Source organism: Mustela nivalis, assembly GCF_964662115.1.
Source record: "Mustela nivalis genome assembly, chromosome: 9".
NCBI lineage: Eukaryota > Metazoa > Chordata > Mammalia > Carnivora > Mustelidae > Mustela > Mustela nivalis.
The window spans coordinates 31,031,136-31,043,411 of NC_139028.1; the positions used below are offsets into that span (position 1 = coordinate 31,031,136).

General features: G+C 46.1%; 1 protein-coding gene across 4 annotated transcripts in view; it reads right to left on the reverse strand.

Moving 5' to 3' along the window:
- ETS1 (ETS proto-oncogene 1, transcription factor) overlaps positions 1-12,276 on the reverse strand; it is a 129,377-nt gene that overhangs the window by 37,205 nt on the left and 79,896 nt on the right. Inside the window, exon 2 of one of the 4 annotated variants that reach the window (XM_082683938.1) lies at positions 4,781-4,882. The exons of the other annotated variants lie outside the window; for them this stretch is intronic. Coding sequence (XP_082540064.1) covers positions 4,781-4,882 — 102 coding nt within the window. The remainder of the gene's footprint in view (positions 1-4,780; positions 4,883-12,276) is intronic. 4 annotated transcript variants of the gene reach the window in all.

Sequence of the window (12,276 nt, forward strand, 5' to 3'; positions counted from 1 at the left end):
GAAATTGGCCAGGACAACACATGTGGAAAATACAGGCCTGCCAAAGGCACAATGGTTGTGCTAGAGGCTGGAACTGAAGGAGGGGATTGGCTAGGAGGCCCCAGGCATCTCCTACATGGAAGATGCCAAGGGGAAGTGAAGGCCAAGGATGACAGCAGAAAGCCTGAGAAAGAGGTTTCCTGGAGTCTGCTCCCTATAACCCTGCACACTTTGACAGTATGGTCTGGACGGGACCGTTGGCCTGACAACACTCCATGCAGGTTCCTGCTTCCTGTTAGGGAACCAGCCCTTCCAGGCTCTCACTTGCTCTCTCCAAGAGAAGCAGCTGGAATACTTTTGCCTGTCTACCTCAATGCCATCTCCAAAAGCCTGGTCAACATGCTGTCAGCTGCGCCTGCGCCATGCCCATCAGCTCTGCCCCTGGCTGCTGGATCTCTTGGAAAAGTGCTCACAGCCTCACAGCCCAGCTGGCCGGTGGAGGCCAACCCCATACACTTGGGACACCTGCATTTGGGCTCGATGAGCTCAGGAGAAGGCATGTTACTGCCCTTGGACACAAAGGATTCAGACAGGAAAAGTAAGAGCTTTTCTCCCTTGTTAAACAGTGGGGAGCATTGGTTTAAAAAAAAAAAAATGCAAACCCTCCCCTCTCTAAGTGAATGAACAATTAGCCAGGATTGGCTTTTATCAGTAGTAGCCCGGGCATTGCATTTAAATGATGATGAATAGGAGCGCCTGGGTGGCTCAGTAGGTTAAAGCCTCTGCCTCCAGCTCAGGTCATGATCCCAGGGTTCTGGGATCGAACCCCACATCAGTCTCTCTGCTCAGCAGGGAGCCTGCTTCCTCCTCTCTCTCTGCCTGCTTCTCTACCTACTTGTGATCTCTGTCTGTCAAATAAATGAATAAAATCTTAAAAAAATAAAAAAAAATAAATGATGATGAATAATCATATTTGGAATCAGACATTAATCTAAAAGATTAAATTGTCTTCACAGAAAATATGAACGCAAAAATTCCACCTATGGTGCTAGTTTGTAATCACAGCAGTTGTGCTAATTACACTGATTGACAACAATAACAAAATCATTACACAGATGGAGAATCCGACCTAGTTTAGCCCAAACAGGCCTCTCTGTTATTCCTGCCACATTTTAGCTCACGGTCTGTTATAATATTTTTGCATCAGGTACCAAATATTTCTAATTTGAAGGATGGCATGTAGAAATTAATCAACCCCCCCCATCTCGGAAATTCACTAACTGTATTTCATGGACAAGTACTAAAATTGCCTTTGTGTTAATATTTGTAATTGCAGTATCTTAAATTCAAATAACACATTTGTCTCAAAATGCTGAGAACCTGTCCTGAAGATATATTACCCCAATACAGTAGAGACTCTAAACACAACACATGGGAAACTGAAAACGTTTACGAGCATATCGGATTTCCTACCCAGCAATTATCCCTCAGGACCCTAAATGTGAGTTAGTATTTATAAGAATCACCCTAAGTTTCAGAGAATAGAATTGTACAGAAGCCAGTGAATGAGTAACAGGCCCAAACTCTCATCTTAGCAAGACGGCACAGTATCGAGTCGGAAATGAGCAGGGAGCACTCCCTGAATTAGTAGGGGCATAACGAACTGGGCCATTCTGAATGCAGGGAAACATCTGCTCATTTTGCATTGTGGCCTGACCCTGAACAAAAGTTTATATGCAACCCCAAGGATGTTTTAAGTCAAATGCAGAACAACGGTTTTAATTCAGTTATGTGTAAGTCAAGGGTAAGGGCTGTTCAATGTCCAAGAACCTGTCCAGGATGTTTTCATGTGACTTTTCATGACATTCTGTTCAGTTGTTTGGAACCAAATGGCTCACATCAACCAGGTTACATAGACTCTATGCCAGAAGTGATGTTTGTCCCAGGAGAAGTCAGGACAGCACCTTATTGACCTAAATGTCTCTCTCCTCACCTTCCTCAAACTACACAATAAAGCAGAGCATCTAGGATCTGAATCTGAGGGTTAGGTGATGAGAAACAAAGCTAAGAACTAGAAATGCCAGGTGAATTATTCCAGTCTGCACAACCATTTAACTGGCCAAACCCTAGCAGGTTACCATGATGATACTATCTGTGGGGAGGGAGGGCGCGGGTTGGGGGGGTTACTTTTCCCATCAAGAGCAGCATGCAAGAAACAACAACAATGGCTAATATGCCTGACATCTGAAAACCAGTTTATGGTCCACTAAGACCCTTCATGAATACTATTTCATGATATCACACATGAAATTTCCAAGAGTCCTTGGGAGGTACTACTGGATCCCCATTTTACAGATGAGGAAACAGAGCTCTGAGAGATCAAGAGATTTGTGTAAAATCACAGGGCTGGACCTCAGTCTTTCAATTCTTAAACTCAAGCTCTTCCTACTCCATTCCACTGCTGCAGCAAATAGGATTAGATCAGAGATCCAAGGAAAATAAAATTTGGACAACTCAGAGAGAGAAAATGGGACTTTTATTTGTTAGTTGGAAAGTTAGATACATTTGAGAAAATAATTAAAAACTTAAAATCTTTCCTGGACTGAACAAATCCAGAATTATGGAGCTAGCTCCATAAAGACATAATTAAAAGCCATTTACAGAATCGACTGTAATCTTGTCCTGTCTCGGGACTATGGGTAGCGACGCTTCCTTCCTTCCATACGAAGTGACACAGGTTAAATGACAACCTGGCTTCCTTCTCTGTCTGTGTTCACCCCTGAGTCACCTTGATGGGCAATTGTGTGCATAATATAAGGTTAATTAGTTACATAAAGTCTTACTGAAACATGTTTCTTAAAGTGAAAAGAAACCAAGAAGAAGCCTTCTGGTCCATCCCAGGAGGAAATAGAACAATAGTCCCAGCTGGAAAGAGAATTCTGAAGACAAAAGAAAAAGACATAATGGGGCGTGCACGGGGCTTGCCTTGGCTTGTTGGTCAAAATCCATGGGCTCTTATCTCAGTGTTGCCACTAATATAATCACACTGGATAAGTCACTTAATCAGTGTCTTGCTAAAAAGAAGTCTATTAATAGGTTCTAGGTTAATGTTGAATAACATTTTTAATTTCCCTTATCGCAATTTTCAAACATCCACCAAAGCGGAGGGAAGAGTACAATGAAATCGTATTCGAAATCTATCAACACTACTCGTTCCTAATTCATCTCCTTCCCTACACACTGAAGAACTATAAAGCTAATCCCGGACCACATGTCATTTCATGCACAAACATTTTATTGTCAGGCAGACATTCTCTAGATAAAGGAGGATCATAATAGGAAAGCTGACAAGAGACAGATAAATTCATGGAAAAGGAAAATAAGGCTTCAGATTACCTTTCACGGTGCTTACAGCTAGGTCTACATTTTGTTTAACAGCCCATCTGAACCACAGAGCTTGTCTGAAAGCAACACTGCCTTTATCTGGAAAGTGAAGTCGTTGGATCAGAGAAAGAGGAGCTCAAATCAGGATGGAAAGCCAATACCTTGGATTCCCCTGTCCTACAAGCAGCGAGCACGGGGATCATTCTTCCTAACGGTTCACGTCTGCATGACCTTCTAACTGTGCAAGAAAAGGCTGGGGACACTGGCGAGAATCCAAGGGGCAGTGCCAAGCCGCCTAGAAAGTCCCAGTGTGGGAAAGAAGGCATCTTTACTCCTTTAGATCAATAGAAATAGAAAAATAGAAATAGAAAAAACTCTGACCCAGAGTTGACTGTCCCTGGAAAGCTGTTCCTGGTCTCTAAAAGGACTTACCCCATGAAGACACTAATATCTCATTACAGTGTGACAGGGAATCTCAAATCCCGTCTCTGTTGCTCTCTCTCTCTCTCATTCGCAGATGGTGGATTAGAACTAGGGATCAAGAGACCTGTCAGGGTCCTCTTTCTCCCACTGGTTGTGGTGTGATTTCACTCCTGTGAAAGGCCCTAGAAACTTGGCAGGCAGGCTTTCCAGCGGAGGGCGATGGTCTAATCCACAAAGCCTCTGGGCTGAGGTTACCGCAAAGAAGGGAAATAAATGTCCCTCCCCAGCCCCTCAGCTCTATTTTCACAGACCTAATGATGGGACAGAGAGATGAGGGACAGGCAAGGCGGTGCTCTGGCAAGCAGGGAGCAAGGTAGGGCTTGAGCGCCCCTTCTGAAACCACCCTTCTCTACCCAACAGTCCATTGCTGCCCCACATAAGGGGACACCACCAGGAGCTCTGAAACAGATTCCTATCAGTTAGGAAAAACTACAACCAGGCTTCTGCCCTCCTCTTAATACCTAGTCTCCCACAAGTCACCCGACAATTAAAAAAAACAGTCCAAAGAAGTAGTACAGAAAAATCCCCAATTTGCCCTCCAACAACCAGGCTGACCAAAAAGGCAAGCCAGTGTCCAGTTACAGCCTCTAAGCCCTGCTGCCCACGCACACTGCCACCGGAGAGTACAAAGGGCTTGGGTACCCCGGGGCCACCTCCGAGGTGGATGCTCCTTCTCGGCCGGAAGCTGCCACGGGACAAGAGAGGTGGCCTCGGGGGAGGCAAAGCATGCTCCCCACCGCACTGGGAAACCGGCCGCGGGTCCCGCAGCTGGGCCTGGGAAAGAAGCCTGCGGAGAGGGCTTCTGAACATCTGAACATCTGTAGGAAGTGACTTCAGTGCTCTCCCTTCTTCCCTCCATCCACCCCTGCCCCATCCCCCACAAGGAGTTTTAACACATTATTACCACTGAAGTCCTGAGGATTTGGTGACTCACCAGGCTCACACATGGTTCCAATGAGCCCTTGACCATTACATGGTAGGGGAGCAGGAAAAACAAATGAAAGCAGTTGTAATTCGGCAGCGCCGGAGTTCAAACCTGCCAGACAAAAGGGATTGCAGGCATGTTCCCAAATCCGTTCAGGCACCTGACATGCAAAGCTATTTTTAATCACTGGATTTATTTCTTTCCTACGCCCTCCACCATCCTCCACCTCAGCAAATGTTTCGAAGTCAGAGCAAAATCCAAATTAATTCCAGGTGTTCAGGGAAACCCAGAGAGGCTCTTCCGTTCCAGAATCGGAGCCAGAAAGCAGAACTGCCCCCTGGGTCCTGCAGCTAAATTTTCTTGCTCTCTACTTAAGAGTAGTTCAACTCTCCTACCCTACACATTGGGCACATGGCCTGAAAGAGGAAATATTTGAATGAGTGTGCCCAGCTGGAATGAGTCCTCAATTCTGCATTTTTTCTAGCAGCCCTGGCAAGAGAAGGTGCACGAGGACAGGTCTCCAAGAGCAACGAGACGGAGCATTCTTTCATTATCCGGGATTCTCTCCCCACCTGACCAGGACATTTCTTTCCGTTCCCCCCATCATTTTCATTACTAGGAGGTGCTCAGTACGTAACCAGTGACTTGGACAGAACTAAAAAGCATCTTGTAAAATATCAAGACTACAAGAAAAAATACACAATTTTACTTCCTAATGCTTTGAGAGACAGCAAGGAGAAGGAATCTGGCAATTTTCCCAGGTACAAGGAAGCAACTGAGAAAATAAGAAAAAATGAACACAAAAATCCGATTCTGAGATGTCAACGGAAATTGACATCTCCGCAATCTGGCTCTTTGCTTTAATGGAACAGACTAATTTCTGACCTATTCTGCACCCTCCAGTCTGTTAAGGGGGAAACCTGTTCCGAAGCAATTATCATCTCAAATGTGCCTTGCCAGGACAACACCTCACAGCTCCAGGATCCAGCGCACCTAAGAAGCCTTTTGGTTTCCAAAAGGCCCTAAGAGTGCCATTTCAGAGTCAATATGGCACAAAACAAAATTGTAATTTGGGGCTCAAAACCCTTTTCTAGGTGTTTGAAATTTGCCAAACCCAAGCTGCATTGTATCCTCGTCATTCACGTGCCCTTCAATGAAAGACACTCTAACGATTTCAAATGGGTGGCTCAGTGGGTTAAGCCTCTGCCTTCAGCTCAAGTAATGACCCCAGGGTCCTGGGATCGAGCCCCACGTCGGGCTCTCTGCTAAGTGAGGAGCCTGCTCCCCCTGCTCTCTTTGCCTGCCTCTCTGCCTACTTGTGATCTCTCTCTCTCTCTGTCAAATAAATAACAATAAAATCTTAAAAAAAAAATAAGTACACTTAACATCTTTAATAAATAAATAAATAAATAAATAAATAAATAGTGTTTTGATTGTGGATATTCGGATCCCTGCATAAAAAGGGACAGCACAACAGAGTATTTTAAATAATCAAAAGTTCTAACATGATCCTTTCAAACCATTTACTGCATATGTCTCACGCTTCATATCATTTGCTATGTAGATGATTATACTTGACTCTCACCACACCACACATTTTACAAGTCCTGAATCTCCCAGAACTATGTGAATTCTTTGTCATAGAAAATACAGAGAAAAACACAGAGCCCGGTTTCCATATTACTCAGGAGGAAAGCCTGAATTGGCCCCTTTCGTCCCCCAAAGCTTTGCAGATGGTCACAGGATCTCCTATGGACTCTTCTGTCACACCTCTAAGTGAGGCCAAACTCCAGCCCTGCAGTCAGCTAAAATCCTTATGACGGGATCATAAGGCTTTTGGTGCCAACGTGGCCCAGGATCACCCCACTGAAGAAGACTCGGGAAGATATGTGACAGGCTCCATCTTGCTATAATCCCAGCTTCCTCTTCTTCAACTTCACACGTGGGCCTTTGATGCCTCCCCCCTGAGGCCCTGGAGATTCTGGTTAATTGGGGGCTGAGTAATTTATTTTCACTTCACTTGCCTCCTGCCCTTAATTTTTCAGGACTGTTATCAGAACAGAATCTCACATTTTACAGAACCTTCTCCCCCATATTCTAACATGATCCTGAAAACAACCAGGTTTGTGGCATTATCTCCACCACATAGGTGAGGACACTGAGGCTCGCAGAGGTCACTTGAGTGACTTTGCTAAGATGGTCAGGCCAGTGCAGTGGTCCGAGCAGTGCACAAACCCAGATCCTCAGATACCAAAGCCAATTGTTTTGTACCCAGACCTATTCACAGAGGTAAAGCAGGGCCGGCAGAAATGCTGAACACCAGGACATTTCTTTCCGTTTCCCCCCATCATTTTCATTATAGAGAACATTCCTCCCGTTGAAGAAAAGCACCTCAATCCCTGAGACCCTCTGTAGAGAGCAGTCACATCACCAGAGCTGAGGAGTCTCACCACACATTCTACCCTAATCCGCTCGGCTCAGGGCCCACCTGACCCTGATCTGGGGGCAAGACAGGCATGGCGGGAGGCGGGGGTGAGGGGGTGCTCATGAGGATCACCAGGAAGGCCAGGCTGGCCAAGGTGGAAGATGAGGCGTTTTCTCCACGGGCAAAGGAAAAATCTGGGCAAACAAATGGAGTGGAGCCCGTTTATTTAGGCTGGAAGAGGTAAAGTTTTTCTGCACTTTTGAACTGTTTTCTCAAGGCCTGCCTCTCCCTCCCACGCAGGAAACAAACACAGAGACAGGCCTCTTGCAGTGAGGGCTTTAGTCACTGAAGGCTAGCCCGGGAGAGGCAGAAGGAAGAGGGGCGCAGGCTGGGCGGCAGGGTCCACAGGCAGGGATGGGGGTGGAGGGAGCTGGGGGGGATGGGCAGACAGGGAGGAGCTGGCAGAGGAGTGGGAGGGGAAGAGCTGGCAGGGAAGGCAGATGGCAGAGAAGGAGAGAGGGAAAGAAAGAGGGCACAGAGCAGGAGATACTGGGAAATCTTAAACCAGAATAAAGGCCAAAGCGCAGAGTGGAAGAGGACTGGGAAGAGCCAGCACCTTCCAATTAATGATGTTCAGAAAGCAGCATTTTTCCATAAATTTTGAAAGGAAATTCTCTCTCGACTTTCTTATTTATTTACACATTATATAAATACATTTCTAAACCAAAAAAGGACCGTTTTTTCCAATGGGAAAAAGCCTTGTCTGAGATGAAAGCCAGTCTTCAAAAACCCCTTGGAGGAAGCTGAAACCCCACATGTCTTGGTGCTACAGAAAGAAAAACAAAGTGGACATTCTTCCTGTGTTCTAAGGCTTTTTTATGCAGATGTGTTTTTCTTTTAATAAATAAATCTGGACAGAGAAGGAAAAAGCATACTCATACACATTCACACAGTGCAACTGTCTGCTTTCAACCCAGAGAAACCACAATGAAAAAGAAGAATACATAGTCCATTTTCCCAGTACAGGGACAAAGATTTTCAACAGGGCAGGTCACAGCCAGGGACGTGATACACTCTACATATGTAGCCCAAGGTCCCCAGATGGACAAAGGACAATGGGTGAACGAGTAATGACAATCACAGGTAAGATCGGACCTGAGACCCAAACAAACACTATGCTTCCCAGAAGGACCCCAGTGGTCCTGTAGGATGCCACCTGACTTGCTAAGACATTCAATTGCTCTGTCCCTTTTGAGCCATTCAATTTTCTTTATGGATTGCAATCATGATTTCTTAACGATTACACGCAATGAGTTCAAATCTGCCCTCTAATGAGTTCTAGGAGGAGAACTTCTCCTCTGAGAAGGAGGGCTTTGTCCCTCCTTCTGTGGATTGAAACCACGCATACAAGTTTCATCTTTCTTCATCTATCAGTTTCCTGACTGCTTTAACATCCCTTTGTCACCAGTTCTATCCAGGTTTTTAAATTCCTTGGCGGTGCCTTCAAGCACTCATGACGGGCTGATTCTGTCCATCCCCCCATCCAGAAGCATTCTGGCATGCCCATGTTCCTCAAAGGCATCAGGGACATTCCCAGGCGAACACCGTGCTCCTCAGGAGGAAATGAGACCTCCTCCTTCCCCTATACCACTCACTTCTGTGGGTACAGACCAGCACTGAGTTTTCCAACAGCTACACGACAAAAGCCATTCAAAGTACACCGAAGCTGAGCCAGTTCTCTACCTGTTGACTGAATCTTATTAACCTCAGTGGAAGGCTTCACATTTATCCATATTGAACATGACCTCGTTTGTTCTTATCCCTACATCACAAAGCTGTCCCCTTCCCACTAGCTTTGCCCCATATGCAATTTAATAAGTATGTTTTCTTTATCCTTCTCTGATACGAACCCCTGATAAAAATGTTGAAAAGGCAATGACCAAGTCCTGAGCCCCATAACAGCAGAGACCACACATCATTCTGACACACAATCATCAAGACCGTTTTGGGTACAGTAGCTCGACCAGTTACAAATCCTCCTGATTTTACTATGGTTGGATCCATGTAGCCTCAACTTGACCACAAATATATCATGGAAAGACTTGGGCAAAAGCTTCATTGGAACAAAAATACGAAGCTCATAGATTCAGATGATGCGTCCAACGAGAGGCCAGTTCCCCCCAGGTTCTCCCTAAGTGCCAGACAAGTGGAAAGGCAGCAGAGGAAAATGGAGCTTGGATTCAGATCTGTGCAGGACAGAGATAGAGAAAGACACCCAGAGAGGGAGGGGGTGGGAGGGAGGGAAAAAGAGAGAGAAGGAAGGGCAGGAAGGAGAATGAGAGAGAGTGCTTAGAGAGAGCCCTACAGTCACTTTGCATCCAGAAACAATGGGCACTTAGAGAACAATGGCTACAGACAAAGTCTTGGTCTATTTATATCTGCCACTGTTAGTCCCAGACAGGAGGAACTGGAAGTCTGCCCTGTATGTACAGCTCCAACTGGACCAGAGCTGGGAGGAAGATGAGGTCACCAAGAATGCTGCCTCCTTTGAACAGGCTCCTTTGCTGCTTGTATAGTTTCTTCTTAGCCTAAAGGATCTCTTTAACCAAGTAAATAAGTTTGCTTGCCTACTGCTAAAATACAGACACCGCTGAGAAGGCCCGGTCACAAAAGGAACTGCTGCTCAGCCCGGCCCAAGGCAATTAAGGCCTTTGTCTACAGAGGTTCAAGGAAGGTGGGGATGTCAAGGGAAGACTAACCGGTAGATGGAGGTTAATGCTAGGGTTCCTGGAACAAGAGTCCTATCAGATCTGTTCATTACACTCATCTCAGGGCTCTATAAAAGAGCTTTTCTGTGGGGAAGTTCCCTCCTCACTTCTTGGGAGCTAGCATAAACAGGCTAGGAGCTGAAATGCACAGATTGTGTCTCCTGTCTCATGAAGATCTCTGCCTCCTCTTCTGACAGTCTCTCTCTTCTGGAAAGGTCATCTTCTGCTCTAACATCACTTTGGCGTGATCATCAATTCCTTCCTGTGATACTTTTCTTTTATAGGGTTCCACTTTTCCTTTAAGTTTTTATTCTATCTTAATTCCAGTATAGTTAACATACAGCACTGTATTAGTTTCAGGTGTATAACATAGTTAAGCACATTACTTAGATTCTTAATCCTCCAAGAGGCTGACTAAAGAAGATCAGTAGCGGCCACATCAGCCTGTGATAGATACCAAAATGAAGACGAACAGAGCTGAGCCAGAGAAGAAGGAGGGGGGACCCAGCAGTGAGCCCTGTGGCCGGCCCCCCTGCCGCCCCACTGCACTGTCTGTTTCCCCTGACGGCCTTCAGCATCCACGGGCGACCGGTAGCCAGCAACTGTGTCTCCTGGATCCAGTCCAACCTGACAGCCTCCTAGAAGGAGTGCGAAGCTGGCATCTCCCAAAGGCATGAAATTCAGGGCTTCACAGAGATCCCCTGAGGAGTCATTTTAGCTTCTTACTCACGCCTGCCAGTTCCTACCACCAGCTCCCCTCCCTGTTCTTAGAAGACCAACACTAAGGAGGCAGAAAAGAACCCAAATAAGACCATTTTTCTCCTTGTCATTGAACTAGCTGAGGGTGTGTCATTGAGAATACCCCGGGTCCTGTCACCCCATTCACAGGGAACTAGAGACAACGTTGCTTGATGTGAAGGCTGAAGTCCCGAGCAGACCAGCGCTGGACCTGGCTGCAGAAGGTGCCGCCGGCAACCAGTTAAACTTGAGGCGCTATGTTCCTTCAACACCCCACCCCTCCTCGGTGACTTCAGAAGGACCTGCATCAAGACACTCAGGGTTTCGGTCATCCGAGGATGGTCTAAGAAACCTGAATGACAGGCTAACTGAGATAATCTGTACAAGGCCACCACATGCAAACACTCCTGTACATCTTTCCTTCCAGGCAGATGGTGAAGACTGAAACCCAGCTGAGACAATGGACCGCCTAAACCAAGATCTAAGTGGGCTCGTGGACCACCTCTCCTGCTCTACTAAACTCACCCCAACACTGCTTCCTTGACTCCCCCACCCCATCCCTAACATGCTCTCAACATGCTAAAGATTCCCTTCTGCTCCAAGGGCAAGAGAGTAACATGGGAGCCATATGGAAGTCAGGGGGAGAAGGCAGAGACACACACATTCCCACCCTATCAGAGGAGATGCAACAATTCCCACCCATCAGATGTTTGGCAAGTGCTGGGGACAGCCCTTCTCTAGACCTATCTGTCTTCCCAAATGCCTGCGTGCCAGATAAAATGCACCAAAGACCGATGGCACGGCCCGAATGGGGAACATCTGTAGTTCAGAACATCAGACTTTATGGATTCAACAGCTCATTAATTAAAAGTCACACTCAGTTTAGTAAATCCAAATGCACGTTCCTAATGAGGAATCAGAGATCCTGTTGCTTTGAGGGATTTAGCTAATAACTGCAGGGTACAGGCTCAAGTTCCCTGAGCTGCTAAGACTCAGGACCCGGAGAGACAGCTTCAAAGGGATTATGGGTATTCTCCGGAAACCATTGGGTTCACTGCTAAACCTATCATCTGAGGCTACTCCAAGGTTTGTTTAGACCTACCTAATCTGTAATTTTAGCCCCTATATCTTCAACTTTGGCCTTTTTTATAGTTGGGCAGTAACTATCGTCCCATCCACTCTACTTGTGTGTTCACACTTTTCCTTGGCTCTCTGTTCCTCTTTACCAACCTCGCTATAGCTATATGACACATAAAGCCTTATCTGGGGCCCAAAAGCAGGAAAGAAGAATTCATAGAATTCTCTGTAAAACAACTCCTTGGAGGGATGCTCTTCTTCCTGGCAACTCGACGTAATTATAAGATGAATGAAAAGCAGGCTGTGGGTATAGAGGAGGAGGAGCCGAGCTCTGTCACTGGTCAGGGGTCTTACACTATTCCCGGAACACAAACTTAGAACTCAGACGTCAGCTAGATCAAACCCTTTCTTCTACAGATGCGGAAAATGAAACCCGGAGAGGTGACATCAGCTTGCCTTTGGTCACAGGGTTATTAATTTTAGACCTCTTGACTCCT